Below are 25,287 nucleotides of genomic sequence, written 5' to 3' on the forward strand. Positions count from 1 at the left end.
CTTCTCTCAGGTCCTCTTAGACCCAAAAGCCCAGGGCACTATCCCTCTTTTCAACCATCCAGTCCCCACTCCTGGCCCTCCAGGGCCCTTTACTCCTCCTGGAAGCCCCAGTCACATACCAGGCACAACACCATTGGTTGCGATCGCACTCATGGAGATGGCCGTGAGCATCGTCTGTGAGGAGAGAGAGAATCAGAGTGGTGGCTGGGGCGAGGGGCAGTGTGGCCTGGACAACAGCCAGCTCCTATACCCTAGAAGCACCCGCCAAACCCACAAGTTCTCTTCCCCTGAGCTTCTCCCTGGTCCTGGTCCAACTTCTCCTCCTGCCAAGTCCTTCTTGTCAAGAAAACCTCTCATTCACCATGTGTACAGAAGGAGTAAACCCTATAATACCAGAGAGCTCTGGAAATCCCAGCCTGGCCTCAGAGCCGTAGGACCTGGACAAGTTACTCCACTGCTCTCAGCCTCAGTTGCCACACCTATAAAATGGACATAGTAACTTCAGCACTGGCTCCTGTATGTGCAGAATGGTCTCAAGCATGACATGAGAGAAAATGTAAATGTGGCAAGAAGTAGGTGCTCCGTGAATACCTGATTTTTCAAACGGGATGGAGAGAACCCAACTATAAAGCTGTCTGTGACATATAATCCCATTTTTTGTGAGTCTGGACCTACCAAGATGTTGACTATGGTGAGGTTAGGACACTTGGATTTACCATCAATGATACAATGATTCATTGTTACTTGTGTAATTACACACAAGCACATACACCAGAGATCTAGGTCAAACCTGGTTAATACTCCTCAGGGACAAGGCTGCGATATGATACAGAGGCAGGAAGGACCAGTCAGGCCTAGTTTGCTCTCAGAGATCGTAAGCAGTGGTTCCTATAAAAAGCTCAGGTCTCTTGCTCCCACCTTCCCACTTCCCAGTCCTAGGCCTCTGCCCAGCCCCCGCTGTCAAGGGGCAGGAGATGAGAGGGATGTCACTCACACAGGAGCAGCAGATGAAGACCATGCAGAAGGACTCCATGATGCCGGCTATGCCCACCACCCAGGTGAGTCGCAGGAAGAGGATGACACCAAAGATGTTCTGCAGGCATGGTAGGTACACGCCCATGAAGGTGCCCATCCGTGGGGCCTGAGGGGAGGCCAGCATCAGTCTCGGCAGCTCCTACCAACACACCAGGCCCACTCCGCCTCCCCATGCCTCTATCCCCCATTCTCTCCTCTTCCCTCCATCCCCATAGTTTCTTCCCCTTTCCCTCCAGTTCTTATCATCTTTCATTCCTCTCCTCTAGCTCCCATCTTCCCATCCTTCTTGTCTCCATCAGCTACTGTTCACACTAACACCTCCATCTCCACCCTCATCCCCACACCTCTCCTCCAGCCCCGAACTACCATCCATCCCTGTCTCCGTCATCCATCCCTCCATCACACTCCCTTTCTCCTCCTTTACCTTTTCTTCCGTCCACCCTTCCTTCCTTCCCATCCTATCTTCCCCCGAGCGCCTACCTGCACCGGCTTCTTCTTTCCCCCTTCATTGTTTTCTGCCTCTTCGTGCTCCCTACTTCCTTGTGGCAGGTTGGTGTAGTTGGCAAGACCACTGAGCAGAGAGGACACCATGGGGCTGGTGTCCATCTCCTCCTGGAGAGAGAGGGGGCAGTGTCAGGAGGCTGGGAGCCCAGGGGAGGGAGTGGGTGAGCTGCATGTAGGGGAGAGAATGGGAGAAGAGGACAAAAACCACTGAGGTTGGGAGGAGATGGAGAAGGAAGAGAGAGAGAGAGGCAATGAAAATGGAGAAAGAGGATGGTAGGCTACAAAGGGGAGCAGAGGGTAGAGGGGGTAAACCCAGGAAGGGAGGAGGAGGGATGGGGGAGGCTAAAAGAAGGAGATGGCCCAAGGGAGATACAGTGGAGGTGGGCACTGTAACCTAGGGAGGGAAGGAGCAGCTGATGGAAGGGGAGGGTAAATTGTGTGTGGAGCCCAACATCTCACACAGCCCACCTCAAACAGGGCCATGTTCTTGTCATCATACTCTTTTCCCTTCTCGGTGTCAGTGCTGTTGATGAAAGGGCTGCTCTCCTTGGGGTTGCCATCACCTGAGAAGGCACAGGAGTCAGGGGTCTACCACCAGCTGTTTGTCCTCCATCCTGCTGGGCATACAGCTGTGTGGCCACTTAACTCTCTGAACCTCAGTGTGCACTTTGGAAAAATGGAGCCAGTACTACCTCCCTTGCAGCACTTTAGGCTGACATCACGTAGGAAGACCTTAACACACTGCCTGGCATGGGTCTTTGATAAAGGTGTGAATGCTTCCTTGCTCTTGGGGGGTCTTATTTCATTTATCAGGGAACCCCCAAGACTCTCCAGGGTCCCCTTCTTGACCATAACTGGGCCCATTCTGATGTTTTGGGATGGGAACATGCTTTTTCTCAGGGGACTAAGAGAAAGATGCCACAGTCTGAGGCCCCAAGAACACTCTACCTCTTGGAGAGATGACTCTAGCCAGAGATTCCCCACCGCTGTCACTCATCTCAGTCATTATGCATTTATTGGATGCCAACTATGTGCCAGTATGGGCACAGAGGGCTAACACACAGAATCAGACACCATCCCTGCCCTCAGGGAGCCCAAGGGCAGGAGGAATGAGCCAGTGATCAGGAATTTCCATCCTAGAGTGGTAAGCGCTGTGATCAAAGATGAACAAGGGATTGTGGGAACACAGAGAAGGCACTCAGCCCAGTCTGGGAGGTCACAGAAGGCTTCCCAAAGGAAGTGACGTTTAGGCTGAGAGCTGAAGTATGAGTAAGAGCCAGACTGGGAGGGAGGCAAGAGAGTGTTCCAGGCAGACAGAACAGCGTGTTCGATGGCCCAGAGGTGAGCATGAACAGAGTGGGTTAAAGAAGCTTGATCTCACTGGAACCTGAGGAAGGGCCATGTTGGGGAGCTGAAGGATGGGTAGGGGAATGTGGAAAGTAGGCCTAGGAAGGTAAGTGCAGGCTGGGTCCTTAATGGATGAGCATGTCACCTTAAAGAATGTGGACCACATCCATTCCACTCAAGGACAACAGAAGTCACTGAAGAGTTTCAGGCAAAGAGGTTTGCCTGAACCGACCTGCATTTTAGAGCACTCACTCTGGCCTTAAGGTGAAGAACACAGAAGCTTGTTGGAGATTTTCAGTAAAGCAGTCAAGGGCTGATGAGGACCCTGACCAGAGCGAGTGGGGCAATGGACAGGTTCAAAAATTCTTAGCAAAGACTCTACACCACACATCTGGGGAGGGAGAGGAGGAGGAATCTAGGCTAAGGTCTGGGTTTTCTAGCATGGGGGAATGGGTGGGTGCCGGTACCGAATGGGGAGTACTGGAAGAGGAAGATGTTGGGGTAAGGAAACTTGGATTTGTTTGAGGATGAGGGGCTGGAGAACTCAAGTGGACATATCTAGAAGCCACTTGGATATATGGGTCAGCATGGCACTCAGGAGGGAGGAAAGAGAGAATCATCCAGGTAAAGTATGTAGGAAGAATGTGAAGCCGTGGGCCTGGATGAGATCACCCACGGAGAAAGTCTCCCGGACAAGAGCGGAAGGTCTTTTCAGAGAGAGATAACAAGCCCCCAGAAACACATTCTCTTGGCTCCAGATATCACCCTTCTCCAGTTCCAGGGCTGAATCCCACTAGCACACATCTCTCTAGACCCTGGAGAATCTCCCAGTGACGTTGAGGCCTCTTGTACCCTAAATCTCCTGATCCCCGCATCTCCTGACATCCCTGCCTCCCTGTCTCCATCTATCCAAATTCTCCCATTCTCCTCCTCCCTAGTGTTCTGGTGGCTCCCTACTTCCTGAAACCTTCTTAATCACTCCCCTAGGGCCCAGCCCCAGAGCATCACCTGCCCCTCTGCTGTAAAGCCTGTTCCATCCTGTCTCAAAAGGGGAGGAGGAGGAAGTGATGCCTCATGTGCTCCAGAGAAACTCACCACCCACCTTCTCCTGCCACCACTGCCACCGCATCCATCAAGCCAGGAATCCCTGCTCCCTGAGAGAAGGGGCAGTGGGTTCTTGCTTCCCCTCACATACGCAGTTCCTAGAACTCCTTCCTGTGGGACCTAGCACATAAAAGGTGCTCAGGAAAAAGGCTTTGGAGGTAAATTCCCTTCCTGATTCCAGGATCTCAGAAGAGCTGTCTGGGGCCAGAGAAGACGACAAGAGTGGGCTCTCTCTCCTTTTAAAAGCTGACAGGTCATACCACAGTGGGGACTCCCTAGGTGAAGAGGGATGAGAGGAGAAAAAATTTACTAGTGGGTAAGAAAGGGCCTGGAGCCAAGAGATCCAGGCCCCAGTCTCAGCCTCACTGGCTGTGTTCTCACGTTGGGCAAGTTACTTAAATGCTCTAAGCCTCATTTTGCTCCCTTGTAAAGGGAAAACTCACAGGCCTGTTGTGAAGATTGAATGAATATTGGATGAGCCTTGCCACATAAGGGTAGTTATTGGTGATATTAAGGCTTCTTTTGCAATTACTGATTATCACCATGTGTGGTGTCCCACTCAGCCCAGATTCTCCACCCCACACCCCTTTTCCAAGCCAAAAAATTGAGGCCCTTGTCTACTGTGTGGCTGGGTCGCTTTCCCTGCGGCGTCCACTTAGAGCTAGGACAACCAGCCAGGAGAGCCGCGTTCTTCTGCCTTTCACGTCCCTTTCCAATCCTCTCCTCCTTCGCGGGGACCAGTGGCGCGTGGAGAGCGGAACGGGGGGCGTCCTGGTCCGACACCCAGCAACTAGGCAGACCCGCGCTGGTCTCCATGGCGACCGCGCGGGCCGAAAGCGCAGCGCCGAGACTAGCCGGCCACGCGCCCGCAGCCGCTTATGTAACGCCGCGCGCTGCGCGGAGCCAGACTCCGATCGGATCCGGGCCAGGAGATGAGGGCCGGGGAGGGGGTGGTCAGGAGGCTCGCCTTGGGTCCCGCCTCTCCAACCGCCGCCTGGGCGGGACACCAGGCGCCCGACCTCGTCTGCCAAAGCCGATTTGGTCTGCTCTCTGGAACGCGGGGCGCACAGGTCGAGAGGGGTGTGGAGCTTCAGTGAGCTCTCAAAGGCGCAGGAAACTGAAGCGGAAACTAGCCTCGATCCCCCAGAGCCCAGAGTCAGGGTGATGGGAGCGCAGAGCGGCGCGCGCGACAGGCAGGGCCAGACTGAGGCTGAGCCCTCCCGGCCCCCGCCCCCTGGGAGCTCTCAGCCCGAATCGGCTTTCAATTAAGGTGCGGCGGCCAGAGCTCCCCGGGAGGAAACAGGCAAGCAGCGCGGACTGAGGAGCCTTCCGCGGGGCCTGGGGCAGGGCCTGGGGGAATCCCCCAAACCAGTTTGGAGGGGGGACATCAGACCCCAAGAGAGAAAGAGACCTGGGGGACAATGTCTACGGGTCTCCTTTCGTCCAGAGGCGCCCTTCACTCAGCCATTCTCACCTCCCCAGAGCGGCAACAGCTCCGTTCCATACACTCCCATGACCTAGGATCAGGGAGAGACCTCTGGGGCTCTTGGTCTGACTGCCCCTTTTTCCTCAAGTCTGGGAGATCCTTAGCGCCCTCTACACCATCTCCAGGCCCTGCTCGGAGGCTTTCCCTCTCTGGGGCGCAGGACGCCTGACTCAGGTCCTGACCACTCTGGTTCCAGGTTCTGGACCCTATAGAGGGAGATGGTCTGAAGGTGGCCCTCAGGGTGTGAAAAATGATGGGAAGGGGCTTGAGTGAAGGGAGCTCCTAGCTGCCCGCTGCTCCACATACAGCGGTGTTCTTTTCTAGGCCTTCCGGGACCCCATGATAACCCCAAAGGCCGGGCAAGCCCCAGCATCAGAGCAAAAATGCCAGGGCTTGGGGATTGGACCATCCCCCATGTCTGAGAGCAAAGGGAGATTATCTCTCAGTCTGAGCCTCGTCCTCAGAGTGGAGGCAGCTGAAGGGGATTCCGGGTGAAAATGACCCCCTTTGCTTCCTGGGCACCGCGCCGGGATGCCTGGCACTGCTGCAGGCTCGACTTTGCCAACCCCCTTCCCCCCTCCCCCCGCAGCTGAAACTGCGGGGAAGGGGGCAGCTGCGGGATGAGGTGACCCCAGGGTCACTGGGGAGATGGATGAGCTGGCTGGCCGGTAGATCTCACCCCTATATATCACTCATTCCTACAGCGGAAGGGGGAACCTAAGACAAAGGATCCCGGACCCTGGTGTCCACAGCCTTCCCAAGCGGCCACTTGGCCCTGGCTCGGATCCAGGGCCCAGAGGACCTCAGAGTTAAGTCTGCTCGCCCCTGGAAGACCCCGCTCTCTCAGCCCTGTGGCCCTTCGGCCATCCCCCAGAGATGTCTGCGAGAGTCTCCCCAGAGGGTCAGGCAATGCCCAGGGGAGCATTCGAAGGCGCTGAGCGCAGACAGGCGAGCGGGAGGCGCTTGTGCGCAGGGGACGCTGCGCCGCTGGAGGGTGGGGGCTGGGGGTGGCTGACAGCTGTGATGGATGGCTGAGACCGATGGGGGGGGGGACGACGGGGGGTCTGGGAGGCCGAAGGGGTGGCTGGCCCCGAAGACCTAGGAGCAGGGAAACCACGGAGGAGGGCGGGGGAGCGGCAGGACTTGCTTGGAGCCCCTGACTCCTGGTGAACCTCCGCACCCACCGCAGCGCGTCCGCAGTGTCCGCACTGCCGCGCCGGGACTCAGCGACTGGGACCCCATTCCTGAGGCCTCGTTGGGGGGAGCCTCCAGAGTCAACTCGAACGACTCCCCCTGCCCCGCCCTGGGAACCCACCCCACTGCCGCCCCAGGGTACCCAGAGGAGGGGGAAAGAGGGGAAATGGGAGGCTAATTTTGCTGCCTGTCTTGTAGAGGAACTCTGAGAACCTCCAGAGCAGGAGGTACGCTTCAGTCTGAGCTTGGACCCCCTGGTTGCACCAAGAGTCCCCTTAAGCGGACGCCGCAGCCCGGACGGGGGCTGTCATACGGCTCCAACCTGCCATAGCCCCCTTTGCCCCATCTTACTGCTGGAAATCTGGGCAAGGGACTGCAGCAGATTGCGTCCTCCGGCACCGCCGGTCCCCGCTCCGCTCCAGGACGCCAGGGTTCCTTCTGGGAGAAAGGCAGCCTCCTCCCGCTCCGTCGAGCTGCACGTCAGCCCAGTCTCGGTCCACCATCCCCTTCCCACCTTGTCCTCCGCTCAGCTAACCTACGCCTGCTCGGGGGCCCTTGGACAACAGCAACCCCTCGGCCCCCAGCCCTGCCCCCGGGCGCGGCGCATTCCAGAACCTCGGAGAGCGCCGGGCGCATTCCAATGGACTGAAGCGCCAGGCCGCCTCCGGCGCCCACCGCCCGGGTCAGCGCAGTCCTCTCCCTGACAGAGGCGGCCCCCGCTCCGCCTCTAACCGCAGAGCTGCCTCCTATCCCCGCCGCCCCCTCCCTCGCCGCCCCCGGACTGCCGCTTACCGGGGTTGGCGCCCCCATCGCCATCCTCGCAGTCGGTCAGGTTGTTTAGCATGGTGGCGGCGCGGCGCCGGGCCGGGGATCACTGCGCCGCCTCGCCCGCGCCCCGCTGCCCGCCTTCGCCGCTCGCTCGCTCTAGCTCTCGCTCGCTCTCCGCTCCACGGAGGAGGAAGCTGCAGTGCCCGCCCGGCGCACACACACTCGCACACGGACACACGCTCACACCCGCGCGCGCCCCCTCTCAGCGGCGGCGCTGCTCACCTCATCCCGTATGCAGGAGGCGTGAGCCACTGGCGGGGTTTTGGGGGGGGAGAGCGGGAGGGAGGGAGGCAGAGAGGGAGAAGAGGGGCGGGCAGAGCGCGCCGGGCGGCCCCCTAGCACAAAAACTGGGGGCTTGTGCGTGGGATGGAGGGGGCTGCGGGGAACGGGGGCCTCGCCTCCCCTGAGCAGACGCAGCTTCTCCCACATACACTCTCCGGCGCAGGCGGGGCCCGGCACGTGGGCAGGTGCCATCCCGCGCCCTAAAAATAACGTCAGGGAACTAGGTCGCGGCCGCGGAGAGGCGGCCCCGCAGCGGCCGTCTGGCTGGGGGTCTGGGGTGACCCCCCCGGGGGGATCAGGGGGAAGATGAGGGAGCCTGGAGCGGAGAGGGTCCACCTTGGAATATGGGGCCCTGGAGAGCCTTGCGCAAAGCTGGAGAGAGAAGACCCAAAGAAGCGAGGAGAACCAGACCCTCTCCCACATCGCTGTTCAAGGGCCTGGAACTGGAGTCGTGTAGAGCCCAGTGGCCTAACTGAAGCACTGTCCTGCCTCCAGGGGGGTTCAGGGTCAGTGAGCTGAACTGTCTGGCCTACCGCGTGTTAAGATGGGAGGAGTGGAGCTGAGGGCTGCAGTGAACTCTCTCGCTGTGCTCAGACTGACAGAAGCAGAGGCAACCAAGCCCAAATCAAGTCCCCAGGGTACACAGACAAGGACCCTCTAGTATGGGAAGCTGTGGGGAGGAGAGGGTGAGAAGGAGAGAAAGCAGCACTCAGGTTCCAGAGCTCAGGCTTCTCACCAGGGGTGGTGCAGCCTCCAGGGAGGGCAGGCTGGTCCCATGGATGGCCAGGGCCAGTGGGGGAGGGAGGAATGAGGCCGCCTGTCGGTTTGGGATCAGATTTTCTCCTGGGTTGGGAGTGTCTAATCCCCTAATCCAGGATTGCTTTCTGAAGCTTCCAGAGCTGACTCTCCCTGTGCTCCTCCCCCCTCCCCTGAGAGCAGCCCCCCAGAAGCTTGATCACCCTGGGAGACCCCATCACCCCTAGAGTCCAGGTTTGAGCTAATGATGCGGACATCTCAGGACACAACATCAGAGGTTTGGGCCTTCTGAGTCTCTGCAAGATGCAGACAGCCAAGGGTGGGAGCGGATTGAGGGGAAGTGATCTTCAGACGCACTCCAGCCCCCCATGCTCACCCTCTGAGTCCCAAGAGACTCCCAGGGCTGGAGGAATCCTGTCAGTCATCTCATACAATGCACAGCTTTCATCTCCCAGATGAGGAAACTACGACTCAGAGGGGAAAAGATGGCCTATGGCTACAGTGCCAGGGAATGGCACAACTGGAAGCCACTCTTCTTTCATCTTGATTGGTAACCCCCTCATCAACAGACCCCCTTTTTAAACTGGTCCTTCCTGCAGCAGAAGGACATGGATGTAGCCATAGCCAAGCTGCTCAGCAGTTTCTTGGCACCAAAAAAAAGAACAGAGAGACTGGGTCTGAGATGAGCTTTCTCCCTTTTCTGGTGCTCAAACCTCAGAGATGCAAGACTGGAGTGACCTATCTTCTTGCAACTGAAGACAGGCCCAGAAGACCATCAAGGGCCCTAAAAAGTCATCCATAGCACTGAAGACCCCAATACGGGGCAGGAGTGTTTCAGCGCCGTGGACAGGGCCGGTTGCCCAGATTCCATTGCACAAACTCGTCAATGACTTCAGACTGGGTCAACGGTAGAGTCTGCAGCAGCTGACTCAGAGGTGTCTCTGAGGGATCCATCAACAAGGTATTACTGCCACTGGGTTTTGTGGACGCCTGTTGGGTCCTCTAGGGTGGAAAACTAGCTATTCAAAGTGTGAGAACTGGTCTTGGGTCCCCCAGAGAGAAAATCACAAGAAAAGGTGAGATGAGTTTGGACTGGTGACAGGGGTCAAAAGGAGAGCAGGTGGGTGGACCAGCATTCAAACATTTCTAAGCACTTCATTATACACATACACCACCAGCACCATCACTAGGGGTTTCTACTACTCTATGGAGACACGTAAAATAGTAAAACATGTGCAGTATGTTTGTCTGAGAAGAGCTGTGGAATAAAGTAGAAGCTGGGGTTATTCTGCAATCCAAGGTCTGGGAGGATCTCCAGGCGTTTCCCTCCATTTGTTGGCCAGAGCTAGTGAAGCCCTGGCCAGTTGGGAAGCCATTTTTTGACCAAGCCCACCCACGGGGAAACCTGGATTCCAAGGGAGTACAAGTGAAGCCAGGGTCCCTCACCGGTCCACCCTCACCAGAGCACCTATCTCAAGGTTTGGGGTTCCAGAGACTGGTGTTATCTGTCCTCTGCCCCAAAACACCCTGTGTGCCCTCAGAGCAAAACTGGGCTCCTCTGTCTGGACCTCAGTATTCTCATCCATGAGATGAAAGGGTTGGGCTGTACAGTCCATGGATCTTCTCCCTACTCGGAAAACTCTTAATGCTCTCTCCATTTATCTCAGACTAAATAAAGTCAAGGAGCCCTTCTTCAGGATCACAGGCCAGGTGGAGATGGTCCCAAAGGGAGACCCCGGCCCATCAATTCATACCTCTCACCTCTTATGGAGACTGGGCCCTCTTCTGGCCTCAGGCCAACCCTCTGGACTTTGAGGAAACATTGCAGGGATCTCCTGTGCTGCCAGCCTAGCCTTGGCTGATAAGAGGTGATCCCTCAGCTCCAAGCTCCAGCAACCTGGCTGCCAGGGCAGCAGCCCTCCCAACCAGAGCCCTAGCAAGATCCAGAACTAGGGTAACCCTCTCATTAAAACAACACACGATGCAAAGCTGGGCAAGGTCCTATTTCTGAACTCAGAGTTTCTAAAATTTATTCTCTCTCCCATCCTGCATTTCTCAGAGAGAAAAATGCTCAGGGAAGCTGCCTCCTGGGTGTTTTAGGATTAAGGAGCTGGAAGAGACTTTATAAATTATGTTTTTACCACTTCCTCATTTATGGGGAAATTGCAGTCTAGAAATGGAAGGTATAAATTGTCTTTATGGGGTGAGATTATGGCAGACTGGGGACTAGAATCCAGCTCCCTGACCTACAGCCCAAGGCTCCACCCACCAAGCAAGGATGAGGAAGCTGAAGCCATCTGACTGTGTCTTCTTTCCACCTGAGGCCAGCACAGTGCTTCCCATTACGGTTCAGTCCCATTCTATCTCCATATCATGACCCCCATGACCTAACCCAACCACCCCCAGCTCCATCACTCTTCTCTCTCCCACCTGCATGCCCCATCTTCCAAACCCAAATATCTCACAGCGAATTGATGAGTCCAGCACACAACACACCCCACACACACACACAGGGCTCACTGCAGAGCACGTCAACCACCACCATCTCCGTGGCAACCGGGGGCTTAATTAACAGGCTGCAGCCCTGTCACCATGGCAACAGCACCCCAACAGCCCCCCGTTTCCCTGCATCTCCTCCCTGTCTTCCCACTTTCCCAATCCGGACCCCTTCTCACTGCACTCACCCCCACCCCCACCCCACCTGGAGAGCACGAGCCTGCAGATCTCTCTGGTTCATTGAGAAGAGGGGAATGGAGAGGAGGGGGAAGAGAGAGAGAGAGAGAGAGAGAGAGCAGCCTGTCACCATGGCAACTGCAGCCCGTTCATAACCAGTTTGTTGCCTTGGAGATTCCCAGGGCTCACCTTGGGCTGAGGTACCGGGCAGTGAGGCTCTGAGCCCTGGTTTGAGAAGGGAGCAAGTGGAAAACTCATTGGACAGGCTTGGGAGGATCTCCTGATTAGATGTGTGCACCAATAACAGCATCAGTCTTCCCAATTTACAGATGAAGAGACTGAAGCCTGAGATCTGGGTCTGGAGGAGGCAGAAAACTTAACCCTTCCAGATTACCAAATAATCTTAACCATAAAGATCATTTAGAAATTGTTTATGGCTGGAAGGCACCTCAGGTAACTTCTTGTCCAACTCCTTTATACTACAGGGTAGGGAATGGAGGCGGAGTGGAGAAGCAATGTACCCAAGGCCACCCCACCAAGCCTGAGCACCAATGGATGATATCATGGTCTAGCCCTTCTCCCTCTGTGGGACACAGCTCACCTGCTGGTAGTCTTAACCTATGCCAAAACTCCTTCCGCTGCCTATTCTCCTCTGAGAAACTGAGCACACTGTGGAAAGGTGGAAAGGGATGAGGGAGTAGCTCAGAGTTGTAAAAACTGGTCCCAGGTACACTCCTATCTGGCCAGGTTACAATCCATCTTCTCAGAGTACAGATGAGGCAACAGACGTATAGGGGCTGCAGCCAGGGTGAATGGATTTGAGGTTCAGCCTCTGACTAGCTTCTCTCACCCCCTGTAACTCACATACTCACTTATAGCTGATCTCCCTGACAGCAGGAGGCACACCCCAGAGGCAAACCCCACTCATACGGCCCAGAGTGAAGGACAATGCTCGCACATGTTTGACCTGCTAAACCTCCCCCACTTTATACATGCTGTCATTCCTTCCTTTGGACCTGGGTGAGGACAGGAGGTAGCAAGAGCATCTCCCTGGGGCCAGAGGGCTGGCACAAGAACAGCTGTGGAAAAGATGCCACCAGATGTTGGATTTCCTCAGGGAGCCTCTGTCTGCTTCCCCATGCAGTGTGACCTCCCGGGGAGGAGGTGCTGGAGGCTGTCTCAGAGCTTAAGAGGTTAAAAGTCACCCAGAACATTCTCAGGACGAGGCTTCCAGCACACACATGCACACAGGGACCCACCTCCACAGAAAGACACAGAAATACACTCATCAACATGCCCATCAACACACTGGCAAATGGTGACACATATAAGCACTGACTCACTGACCAGCCCACAGGTCATCAGAGCTAGTGTGGGATGCAACTCCTGCAAGACATCCAAAGACATACACATGCACACAGAGAGAGAGAGAGAGCACATAGCATTCCAGACTCATATCCAATTTGCACGTGCACCTGCACACCCAAAGCCTGGAGGGCGTGTTTTAACTTCAACAGCGCAGGAGCATGGGGTCATGAATGGAAAGACTAGGGCAAGAGCTATCTCATTCCCAGGCCAGGGGATGGCGAGCTGAGAAGGCAGAGCAGAAGCAGCAGGAGCCTACAACTACTTCCCCTCTCATCTGATGAGCACTGGGCACCCCCTAAGAGCCAGGCTCTGGGCTTGAAACTCGGAATACAAAGATAAAAGGATGGTCCCTGCCCTGAGATGCTCCAAAGGAGGAAATACACGAGGAAATCACTGCCGCCACTCGGACATGTGTCTTTGTTGTTGTTGTTGTTTGCCGTCGAGTCGGCCCTGACTCATAGCGACCCCTCCTTGGGTTTCCGAGGCAATATCACTACGGAAGTAGGATTGGACATGTGTCTAGTGGTGGGAAATGCTACCTGTGCCTGAGAGTAAGGGAGAGTGAAGAGGGACTTCAGAAGACATTGAAGGAGCTGCAACTTAGAGAGTGAGTAGGAGTTTCCCTGGCTAGTGGGGGAGGGGGCATACAGGAGCAGATGAGGAGAGAGCTTGAATGGAAGAACACGGAGTTTGGTCTTTATCCTACAAGGGATTGGGAATCTGTATGGAGAGTGGTTAAGGCAGGACTGGAGGCAGGCAGACCCGTGAGGAGGCTGTGGACATGATCATGTGAGACAGATTGGAGCCTTAGGCCGCAGATGGTGACACGCAAATAGGGAGATGTGGCCAGATTCAGGATAAGTTGTGAAGAGGAAGTGGCCAAGATTTGGTGCAATGAGAAAAGGGGGCCTTGAGGATGGCTGCCAGATGTATGGCTTTCAATCCTGGGAGGACAGTAAGGCCATTCCTGAAAGTGGGAAAAGGGGTAGACAAGTTATGGGGAAGGTCAAGACCAGAAAGAGCCCAAGAAACCGAGTAGCCACGTGCAGCCGACGGGCAATTCATGGAACTCCAGCCCAGGAAAGTGTAGGCCTGGAGGTGGTCATCTATACAAGGAGGGAGTTCGCCTAAGAAATCTCTAAGGGCCCCTCAGGGTTGTGACGTTTGGGTTTTGCTGGGGTCAGGGCGAGCTCACCTGCGGCTCAGCAGCGACCCCTGGTGGCCCAGGGAGGCTCTTCCTCCTCCCAGTTTTGGGGCCACTCCAAGCCAACTCTCCTAGTTCCTTCCAGACTAGTGGGGCGCAGAGCCAGGCAGGCGACCCCTGATAAGTGGCCCCTGCCGGGGAGCCTGTAAGTGCAGCCAAGATGCTATCTCTTTGATGAAGTCTAAAATGATTCTTCCCTTCCGCCCTCTTCCGTACCCTTGTAGGAACCAGTGCACCTGGCCTGAGAGGACAACGCTTCTAACCCCTCCTGAGCTGGTTCCTCCCAACCCTTTGGGAGCTGAAGCAGAAAGCTAAGTGGGTTCTCGTGGGTCGGGGCTGGTGTCCCCCCCAAGGATCCTCCCTGGATCTGGCTGCCCATGATCCAAACCAATTTCCCGGTCTCCCATCTTCTTCCTGGGATCAGCAGGCGCTGTCTGCGACATTCCAGGGACGCGCCAGGCACCAATGACCCGCTGGCTGAACACTTGGCTCATCGACCCGGACGCTTTTTGTTCCTCGCGCCCTTATCCCACCTCCCAGCCCTGGTCCTAGCCCATCCTCCTGGTCCAACCTCTTCCCCTATGGTCACGACCTTTCCCACCCTCTAAACGAACTAGTCCCTCCCCTTTCCCTATTTTCTGGATCCACTCCCTCAAACACACTCCTTCTCCTTTCCCTGGGCCCACCTCGTACTCTGGTCTCACCTCCTACTCGAGGCCCACCCTCCCGCTCCTTCAGTGCCCTCCAGCCATCATCACAAGATCAGCTCCTTGGCCTGTGATCCCAACTCTTTTCCTGGCCCCACCCTCTTCCAGTGACCCCGCCCCCTATTACTAGCCCCGCCCATTTACTCCTTAGGCTCCGCCCCTCCCTTCCTTGGTCCAGACTCCCCTCCTCTCTTACCCTCTGCTGGGACCTTCACCCCCAGCCCGGACCCCGCCCCTTTCAACAGGAGACCCGCCCCCCACGCCCGCCCCTCATCTAGCCCCGCCCCCTAGGCAGGTCCCGCCCCCTTCCTCCGCGGGTTCCGGCCCCGCCCCCTGCGGCCTCTACCTTTGGCGTCTTCCCGTGGGACGTGGCGGAGGTCTGCGGCGGCTTGCCGGCCGGACCCGGAGTCAGGTATCCCGGCGGACACAGCAGGGTGCAGCGAGGTGACGGTGAACCTGCGGTTCATGGCGCAGAAAGGGAGAAGGCAGCCACAGCGCGGGCCCAGATCGTACAAGTGGCCGCAGCCAGGCTCTGAGAGGGAGAAAGAGCTGATCCCCCCGCCCGCCGCCCCCCGGCTCGCCACGGCGCCACGCAGGGTCCTAGTGCCCGCTCAGCTGAACCTCCCTGAACCCCGCTCGTAGGCCCTGGGCTGTCTATCCCACCAGAAACTCCTGAGGAGCCCACCCGCAGCTGAGAGCCGTTCCTACACAGAGGGACCTAGTGTGTGGCCGCCAGAGCCCCGAGCTGTCTCTGCTAGGTTCTCCTAAACATCTGGGGCTCACTCATTCATTCAACACATATTGATAACACCTTGTTTCACTGGAGCTATGGCAGTGGATGAGATTGGCTTCCTGCTCTCCTGCAGCTTAAATTCTGGTGAGGTGTGAGAGAAAACCATCACAATGCCATAGACAAGATAACTTTAGATTGTGGTATATGTTCAGAAAAGAAGAAAGTAGGGCCATGGGATAAGACTGGGGGAAAGGCTCCATTAGGCAATGGACTGAAAACTGAGAAGGTCTCCCAGATGTGATAGTTGAGCTGAGAGGTGACAGGTGGGAAGGAGCCAGCTATGCAAAGCCCTGGGGCACGAGTTCTCTGGCTGAGGAAGAAACTGCAAGTGCAAAGGCCCTGGGGTAGGAAGGAGCCTACACTATTCAAGAAGCAGTAAGACCAGGGGAAAACGGATCAGAGAGTGAGAGATGAAGGAGAGACAGGCACATCATGTGGTCTCTTGAGGGTCTCAGGGAGGAGGCTGGATTCTTTTCTAATCCCAAAGGAAAGTCACTGGAGATTCTGGAGCAGAAGAGTGTGATCTGATTCATATTTTAATAGGATCAGTCTGGCTGCTGGGTGAAGACACCAGTAAAGAGCAGGCGTGCAGGCTGGGGTCTAATTAGGAGATTCCTGAAGACCTCCAGGTGAGAGGGGACGGCAGCCGGACAAGAGTGGTGGCAATCATCTGGTTCCAGACATATTTGGGAAGTAGAATCAACAGAACCTGCTGATGGGTTGGGTGTGGCATGTGATGGAAAGGGAGGAGTCAAGGAGGACTCCTGAAAACTCATTCACTGCTGGTGGCAGTGGAGATGGGCAAGACCACCCTGGGAACTGTTTGGTCATATGTGCTGAAGCTGAACATACACATAACCTTTGGCCCAGCAGTTGCACTCCTAAGCATGTCCCCCAAAGAGGTGGCTGCATGTGTTCACCAAGAGTCATTTACAAGCATGTTCATGGCATTATTCATAATAGCCCCAAATGGGGAGTTACCCAAAGACCCATCAACAGTAAAATGGATAAATCGTGGTACATTCACACAACGGAATACTACACAGTAATGACAACAACCTACAATTCACAGAACAGTATGGATGAATTGCACATATATAACATTGAACAAAAGAAGTCAAACACAAATGACTATGTACTTACTGCATGACACTAATAAAGTACAAAGACAATCAGTCTATCTAAGTCGTCATAGTGGCTGTTCTTGGAAAGAGGTAGGGATTACAAAGGGCATGAAGGGGCTTCTGTGGTGCTGATAATGTTTTGGTTCTTGATCTGGGTTCTGGTTACACAGTTGTGTTCTTTTGAAAATGTACACTTGTGACAGGTGCATTTGTCTGGATGTTGATTATGCTAGAGCAGTGGTTCTCAACTGGGGGCAATGTTGCCTGCCAGGGGACATTGGCAATGTTTTGACATTTTTGGTTGTCACAACCAGTGGAGGTAATGCTAACTTCCAGTGTGTAGAGGCCGCTTGGTTGATCCTGACCTGCACCAAGGTTACCTGGTCATAAGCCACAGGTTCACTGTCACCTCAGTGCCTCCCACGGGGGCCACAGCAGGGAGCAGGGAAGACAGACCCTAAATTGGTCTAGCACCTGGCTACAGATCCCTGCCCACTCCCTACCATATCCTGGGGGAAGACACCAAGCATCCTTCAATGTCCAGGACAGCCCCCAACAACAAGGAATGACCCAGCCCCAAATGTCAATAATGCTGAGGTTGATAAACCCTATACTAGGGTAAGATGTTTAAGCAACTGAGGCTTAGATTTAACGAATGACTCTTAATCTCCAGTGCCCAACACAGGGCCCGGCTCCATGTAAGGGCCCCCAAAAATGATTGATGAGAGTAAGCCACTTCCTTGGTGATAAACTAGGAATAATCTTAACACACTTTCCTAATGGGGTAGTTGTAAGGATCAAATGGAGTCTCTGGGTGGTGCCAACAGTTAATATGCTCAGCTGCTCACCAAAAGGCTGGAAGTTTGAGTCCACCCAGAGGCACCTTGGAAGAAAGGCCTGGTGACCTGCTTCTGAAAAATCAGCCACTGAAACCCTGTGGAGCCCACTTCTGCTCTGACTCCCATGGGGTCACCATGGCTCAGAATGGACCCAAGAGCAAGTTTTTTTTTTTTTTTTCTCTTGAGGATTGAATAAACAAAAAAAACCCTATTGCCCTTGAGTTAATTCTGACTCATAGTGACCCTACAGGACACAGTAGAACTGCCCCATGTTGTTGTTGTTATGTGCCGTCGAGTCGGCCCCGACTCGTAGCAACCCCTCCTTGGGTTTCCGAGGCAGTATCACTACGGAAGTAGGATTGCCCAACCTTCCTTCCGAGGAGTGGCTGGTGGGTTTGAACCGCCAGCCGTCTGGTTAGCAGGCAAGTGTCTTAGCCACTATGCTACCAGAACTGCCCCATAGGGTTTCCAAAACTGTCACTCCCATGAAAGCAGACTGCCACGTCTTTCTCCCTTGGAATAGCTAGTAGTTTCACACCGCCAACTTTTTGGTGTGCAGCCAAGAGCTCTAACCACTGTGTCACCAGGGCTCCTTAAGGGCTGAATATAGTAATATTTATAAAACGCTAGAACACTGCCTGACATACAGCACTCTATCCGTTAAGTAAATACACACATACACACATATGTGCTTCTTGAGGTTAGAGAATCCAAGTTTATTAGAAACATTCCAACAAAAAAGGAAGGTGAGAGGAGGGGGCCAGCCCACCTCTGCTGCTCCCAGTCCTGAAAAATAGACCCACCCACCAGTTTGTAGCCGGCAAACTGGCTCCTCCCCCACTGAGGGTGGTCCCCATGGGGTCCCTTCACTGCACTGCCAATACACAGTGGGGAGCCCTACTCCTCAGAGCACTTCAGGAGGTCTAGGGTCACGTAGCCCACTTGGTCCACCTGGTTCACTTCATTCCGGAAACTCACACGCCAGTAGAAGCGGTCATGGCAGAAGTAGGCTTTCTCTGCAGGGGAAAGGCCGATATGAGGCGGGTGATCCCAGCCCCCTGTATCCACACTCAGAAACAGGAACAAGATCTTTTCATTCATCCCTCCTCCCCTTTCTAGATCTTCCCACAGTTTTCACATAACACGTCCATCTCCTCACCTGTGTGTGAGACGCCAGAGCACTGGCACAGAGCTTGGCACCCAGTAGGTGCTCAGCAGACATTTTGTGAGTGAACTAACGAATGAATGGCTGACGCATTTCAATGCCTAGAACAATTCATTCATCAGGTACTCATTCATTCAACAAATTCATTCATCTATTCAACTGATATTCATTGAGCACCTACTATGTGCCAAGCACTGTTTCAGGCACTGGGGATACAGTAGCAAAAAATACAGTCATGATCTCAGTTCTTTTAGTCCTTACACACTAGTGGGGCAAGACAGATGATTTACAAGCAACCAAGTAAGTCAGCTGGATTGGTTTTGATCATGTAAAAAGCTATGAGGGGAATAAAAGAGGATAAATGAAATGATAATGAGTGTCAGAGAAGCCCTCTCTTGACAAGGTAGCCTTAGTGCTGAGACCTGAAGGGGGAGGGGGAGGCAGCCAGGTAGCAGTCTCCAGGAGAGCCTTCCAGAGGGAGCAACTGGTGCAAAGGCCCTAAGCCAGGAACGACCTGACACCTAGACATGATCAGGCCAGAAGCTGAGTGTGGGCGGAGCAGAGTGAATGACAGGAGTAATGGGAGGAGATGAGGATGGAGGGTGGAATGCAGATCATGTTGGTTTCTTTGACCTTGGAATGCCTGAGGTCACCCCCAAGGCCACTGCCTTCCACCCCTAACCCGTCCCTAGTCCCAGGGACTACATTAGCAATACTGAACAACCATTACGGCTTGGACAAAGGTGTTAGCAAGAGATGGTGAAAAGCATCGGATTTGAAAAACGTTTTGGTGGCAGTCAACAAAACTGACCAGCTGACTGAATGTAAGCAGTGAGAGAAGGGAAAGCAGGGATAACTCCAATCATCCTTGCATCTTCCAGATGGGGAAACTGAGACTCAGACGGTGGCAGCAACTTGTCCCAAGACACAGTTCACACAATTGTAGACTGTCGTATGTAGCACTCCATCCCCAGTGCAGCACAGTGCCCACCACATTATAAAGGCTTGATAAATATTGTTTAATAAAGGAACGCACTCTATGCAAACCGTGTGACCTACACTGGGGGTGGGGGGTGGGGCGGAAGCACTTCCACCTGGGGAGGGAGGGAATTTGAGTCCTAGTCCTGGCTGTGTCCCTGACTTCCTGTACGGCTGGGGGAAGGTCTCTGTCGCTCTAGGGATCTCACCCGTGCTGCTGCGGTATTTGCCTTAATCTCCAACAGCTTTGCCCAGACTTTGACCAACTCTTGAGGCAGGGGGGAGCCCAGAAACGAGGAAAGAGACCCTCCCCCGTCCGTAGAGCACACCCTCACCTCGGTACAGGAAGATGTCGTGGGCGTTCAAGGGCACCCCGGGGAACACCTGGTCCACTAGGCTGACGCTCCGGGGATCTACAGTCTGCGTCTTCACGTCGAACCTACAGCGAGCAGACAGCGGCTGCTGAGCCGGCGGGCAGACGGACGGCGCCCGGGCTCCCCCTGCCGGCGACCGCCGTGGCTCTCACCTCCAGAAGTGCTGCAGGCTGAACAGCAGCGCCTTACCCCCGCCGCGCGGAAGGGCACCGGTGACGTGCGACACTTCCGGGCCCAGGCCCAGCTTGTCCAGCCGCCTCGGGCCCAGCACCGAAGCTCCTGTGTACACCCACACCTGGCGCCCTGCAGGAGAAAAGGGTCCCGTCGGTCTGGGGGCCTGAGAGGGGGCCCGTATTATCCTTAAATGTGAGGAGGGCGGGCCCAGGGAGGGCTTTTCCAGGCCCATGTTCCAGCACTGCACTCTCTGTACCCAAGGGACAGAGCCGTTGTAAGGGTGCGCTGTGAGGAAGGCTGAGATTCAGTCCCCGATAAACTCCCTAAGGCGGCCCTGGGTCGTGTGAACAGTTAACATTGGTGATGTGGAAGCTGAAGAAGGTTTGAGCCTACCTAGAGGTGCCTAAGGCACTTGACTGCTAACCAGAAGGCTGGCGGTTCAAACCCACCAGCCACTCCTTGTAAGAAAACTTGGGCAATCTATGTCTGTAGTGATACCGTAGTGACACTGGGAAACCCAAGGAGGGATCGCTATCAGTAGGGTCCGACTCAATGGCACATAACAACAACAGAGGGACCTCAGAGGCAAGGCCTGGCAATCTTTTAGAAGTATCCAAAAAGATCACAGCCATTGAAGAACCTGTAGAGTGCTGTTCTCTTCTGATCTCCATGGGTACCATGAGTTGGAAATGACTTGATGGTAACTGGGTTTTGTTTATAAACTTCCTGAGGCATGCCTTTTTCTAATCTGCACAAAGATGTTTTATGGCTTATCCTCCTCACTGGTGAGGGACCGAGAGAGGGAAGGAGAAGTGGAAACTAACCGGAGAAGAAGAAAACCTTCTTGGTGAGGGGGTCCTCAAAGGCAGAGTCCAGCTTTCGTGGGAGCTGCGGCCACTTGTCCGAGATAAGGAAGGGCCCCTGCACCCGGTCCCTGCCCTCAGAAAGTCGCCAGTACCTCCTGGGAACGTGAAAGAGGAGAGGCAGGGACTGAGCCTTGAATAGAGGGCCAGCGACAGGGGAGGGACAGGCAGGTGCCCTCTCCAAGCCCCTCCCTCAACCACACATCCCTGCCCCCTCACCCATTCTTGAAGACATGCAGATGGTTCCCTATCTCTGCAATGGCATCGAACATGTTAACGTTGCAGATGTCTTCTGCTGGATCCAAAGGTGCTGTGGGGGCTTCAGAAGGGCCAGCAGTGGGGGGACCCGTGGGGCCAGCTGAAGGGGGGCCAGTGGGGCCGACAGTGGGGCGCTTTGAGGGAAGGACAGTCGGAGGTCCCGTGGGGCAGACGGTCGGGGGAGCCGTTGGTTGGGGTTCAGGTGTGGTGGTTGGAGGCCGTGGTTCAGGTTTAGGTCGAGGACCTAAAAAAACGCACCAAATAAGATACTCCTGTCTCCACCCCTCATTCCTGTGCTCACAGAGGCCTGCCAGTGGGCCTCCACCTGGCACGCCCTCTCCACCTCCCCTGGATGTTAGCACCTACCACAGCCACAGGCAGGCCACTTCCTCTCATACACTTACTGTTCATTCAAACCACATTTATCCAATCCCTGGGCTGTGTCAGGGCACACAATTCAGAGAGAACCCCCTCCCTTTCAAGGCTGGTGCAAAAAAAGAAGGGCTTTTTTTTTTTTTGGAGAGCTGACCATGTGCCAAACTTAATGTAAACCTTTATAAATGCACGTTGGCTCATTAGAGCCTACAAAAACCCTACAAAGCATATACTTCAATATTCCCATTTTTATAATGAGGAAATAATACCTTGGTAATGACAGGTGATAACAAAAATATCAGTGGTGCTTACTATGTGTCAGGTATTGTTCTAACTCATTCAATCCTCATAACAACCGTATGAGGCAGGTACTATTAATCCCATTTTGCAGATGAGGAAACTGAAGCACTCAAGGGTGAAGTTACATGTCCAAGGTCACCTAGTCAGGAAGTGGCTGGCCTGGCTTTCAAACACAAGTGTATCTCATTCGCCCTATAGTCTGGCCTCTTAATCACCATCCCAGAGCACTGACCAGCAGGGGTTGGACCCCCGGCGCTCCATGGGATGCTGGGGGCCCATTCTCCAGGTTATGGCAGAGCCACGCCCTTCTCTCCATCCCTGCCCCATAGCCTCACCATAGAGATGCTGGATGCCCTTCACGTCGTCCTCGTGCAGTGGGGGATCCTCGGTGAAGCGGTACATGGGGTACATGAGCGCCTCCGGCACCGACGAATGATCTAGGCCCAGCGCGTGACCGAACTCGTGCGCCGCCACAAGGAACAGGCTGTATCCTGAAAGAAAAGAGGGCCTGAGACCTGAGCTCCGGGCCGGTCCCCCAGCCCCACCATCACTACCTCCAAGGTCGCACTCCACAAGCCCCGAGCCTTGGAAGTCCACCCACCTTGGTCTGGGCAGAAGCCCCACTTCCTGTCGCTGTCGAAGTTGGAGGTGGTGGCGCACCAGAGGCGCCCGTCACTGCGGCCCTCCCTGGTACATGACGAGTACTTCTCGTTCAAGAAGACGAAGGGAAAGACGCACCGCTGCCCCGGCGAGTTGCCCCCGATCACTGTGGAGTCAACTGGAGAAACCCAGGGCCTTGGGTGAGCCGGATGGGCTGGCCAATAAGGATCCAGGGGCAGGCCAAAGAAGGATCTAGAGTCTTGGTGACCCAATAAAAAGGCCTAGAGGGCTTTGTGGGGTTCTGCTAAGGCAGGGCAAGGGCGGTGGGCGGGGCCTGGGGGAGGAGCCACTGACGAGGCTGAAGGCTGAGCAGAAAGGCCAAGTGGCGGTGGATGGGGCGGGATAATTGGAAGTCAGGGGGAGGAACTGTGGCTGTGGGCGGAGTCACGGCGGTCCGGAGGACCAATGAGGTGTGGTGAGACAAACTGATGGGTGGAGGAGCCACGTTTCCGGGACCAATGCAGCACCAGGGGGCGGGGCTGAGCCTGGTAGGCAGGGTGGAAGTACCTCGCGTGGGACAGAAACCGAAGAGCTGGTCCTCGTCGTAATTGGCGGTGGTGGCGCACCAGAGGTAGTCGTCCGAGCGGCCGTCAGAGGTGCAAGCCGAGTAGGAGCGGCCCTCGAAGATGAACGGAAACACGCAGGGCTTGCCATCCGAGTTGCCGTACTGGGTGTAGAGTTCTAGGGAAGCCCACACTGTCACCCGGGGGTGCCACGAGTTCACTGGCCCACAGGAACAGGAGTGACTCGTAGGCCACACACTAGTAGCAGAGCTGGGATTAGAACCCAGGGTTGCGGCCCCTCAAGGGTGGTGGGCGCCCCCACTCCTTGCCCACTCACTCTCACTGGGGCAGAAGCCGAACTGGTGGTCGGTGTCATAGTCGGCCGTGGTGCTGCACCACAGCAAGCCATCAGAGCGGCCGTCCGTGGTGCAGGCGGCATAGGAGCGGCCCTCGAAGGTGAAAGGAAAGTGGCAGGGGGCGCCATCTGCGTTTCCAAAGCGGGTGGGAACCACTGCGGGAGGGAAAAGACGGGGTGAGGGCGGCTGGTGAGGGCTCTGCGGGGAGAAGGGAGCCAGGAGTTGGGATGTCTTAGGATCTCACCGACGCCCTTGCCCAAGGACCACAACTCGTCATCGTCGAAGTGAGCGTCCCCCTGAATGCCGGGGCCCGGAGGAAAGGCGTGTGCCAGGAGCCCGTCCTTCCCGTCGAAAGGATACCCGTCTCCGTGCTCTGAGGAAGGGGGTGCCAAGGAAGGGAGTTAGCAGGATCCAGATTCAGAGCGTGCGCGCCCCAGGGGTCGAGTGTAGGCTGGAACCCGCCAGTGCGCTGCTCTCCAAGCCTCGTGCCGGGCGGCAGGGGGCGCTGCATGGGCGAGGGGTGGCCGGGACCGAGTGGGGTAGTGTGCTTCCTTCCCCCTCTGCCCCGCCGTGCAGGGCCCTCGTGGCTTCTCCCTTTTCGTGTCCTCACCCTTGAAACCAAACTGGATGACGATGTCCACGTTCTTCGCGTCCCTGAGGTCCTCGAGGTACACGCGGGTGAAGGTCAGCGGCGTCACCTCGCTCCACACCGCGAAGGCCCTAGCAAAGGCGTCGTCGATCACCGAGCGGGGCAAGTCCTCCGAGTAGTTTTGGATCCTGCGGGGGGAGGGGGTGGAAGACGTGAGGCCAGGACGCGGACAGCTGCCACACCCCGCGTCTGAGCCCTTCAGAGCGCTTTCATGTAGACAGCGCTTTCAGTCGCCTTGCTCTCCGAGAACCTGCAGATCCGCCCTGCGGGTAGGCTAGGACTGCGAAGCCCGTTTCCGGGAAGGGGAAACCGAGGCTCAGGGGTGCAGCCGCTGCCCTAGGCGCACATTAATTAAGCAGTGAAACCCGGACGAGTTCACCGCCGGGCCGCGGGATGGCCTCCCCGCCCCCTGGAGGACCCAGCAGCGCACCAGTATGTGATGTTGTGGTGGTGCCACTTGAGGTCGCCCTCGAAGGTCTGGAAGCCGCCCAAATCCGGGACGCCGCAGCGCGGGGCGCGCATGGCCGCCAGCGTGGTGCTGTCCAGCTCGCCAGTCTGGGGCAGGTTCAGCTTCTGCTGGAAAAGTCTCAGCCCTCGAGCCAGAGACACCTTCTCATCTTGCATCTCGGCCACGCGGGTATAGCCATAGCGGTACAAGTACTCCTGTGGGTGGAGGGGACCGTGCCACCGTGCCATGTAGTCGAAGACACGCCAGAGCCTGACTCCTTTCTCTTCCCTGCTGAGTACCCCTGTCCAGGTGCACAGTGTCTAGCAATAAGGCATTGTGCCCAGAACTTGGGACCCTGGATGCCAATGCTTTTTGTCTACCCAGGAATTCCCTTCTGCCGTAGACATCCTCTGCACCTCCCCACCCCTGGATGCCCCTGGCCCATGCCTACCCCAGACTCCCCAAGTTCACCCCTGATCACCCCTAGTCTGTGCTCACCCCTGGAACACCCACAACCCCCTCTGGACACCCCAGAATCCTCCAATCCTTCCCCCTAGGCACCATGTCCCATTGCCCACTGGGGAAATCCCCACTGGCCATCCCTGGTCATCACTGCCCAGCGCGTCCGGGCACATACCAGTGCCTGCCCTTGGACACCTCTGTTCTCCAGACATGCCCATCACCTCTTCCACCCCCAAAAGCATCTCCTGTGAGGCCCCCTGCCCTCCCTGGGGACCCTCGGCACCTTCCTGGCCAGCCCTCCCCAACTCCAGGCTGCCTACCTCTGCCAGCTGCTGGTCGGTAAGGGTGCTTTTCAGGTCTCCTGGGAAGACCACCACGGTGGGTTGACGCCGTTGAGGGGCCGCCGAACAGCAGCCCAGCACCAGGAGCACCAGGACCAGGAGCTGCCAGGGGTTCATGATGAGGGCAGCAGTGTCTG

The 25,287-nt window shown here is 55.9% G+C and overlaps 2 protein-coding genes across 2 annotated transcripts in view; both read right to left on the reverse strand.

The window, feature by feature from the left end:
• Positions 1 to 14,955, reverse strand: part of SLC12A5 (solute carrier family 12 member 5) — a 36,516-nt gene extending 21,561 nt beyond the window's left edge. The window contains exons 1-5 of the mRNA XM_007938357.2: positions 14,835 to 14,955; positions 2,008 to 2,102; positions 1,516 to 1,647; positions 995 to 1,141; positions 120 to 174 (exon numbers count right to left, since the gene is read on the reverse strand). Coding sequence (XP_007936548.1) covers positions 120 to 174; positions 995 to 1,141; positions 1,516 to 1,647; positions 2,008 to 2,102; positions 14,835 to 14,955 — 550 coding nt within the window. The remainder of the gene's footprint in view (positions 1 to 119; positions 175 to 994; positions 1,142 to 1,515; positions 1,648 to 2,007; positions 2,103 to 14,834) is intronic.
• Positions 14,956 to 18,141: 3,186 nt separating this feature from the next.
• On the reverse strand, positions 18,142 to 25,267 carry MMP9 (matrix metallopeptidase 9). The gene is made up of 13 exons (XM_007938359.1): positions 25,130 to 25,267; positions 24,330 to 24,562; positions 23,861 to 24,027; positions 23,495 to 23,623; positions 23,232 to 23,405; positions 22,899 to 23,072; positions 22,333 to 22,509; positions 22,067 to 22,222; positions 21,018 to 21,300; positions 20,760 to 20,896; positions 19,914 to 20,064; positions 19,723 to 19,826; positions 18,142 to 18,260 (listed from the first exon to the last, which is right to left on the reverse strand). Exons 1-13 carry the CDS (start codon positions 25,265 to 25,267, stop codon positions 18,142 to 18,144), a joined length of 2,142 nt encoding a protein of 713 aa, XP_007936550.1.
• Positions 25,268 to 25,287: the final 20 nt, after the last annotated feature.

This window comes from Orycteropus afer, unplaced genomic scaffold, assembly GCF_000298275.1.
Source record: "Orycteropus afer afer isolate SDZICR_OR568_19922 unplaced genomic scaffold, OryAfe1.0 scaffold00049, whole genome shotgun sequence".
Taxonomy (NCBI): Eukaryota; Metazoa; Chordata; class Mammalia; order Tubulidentata; family Orycteropodidae; genus Orycteropus; species Orycteropus afer.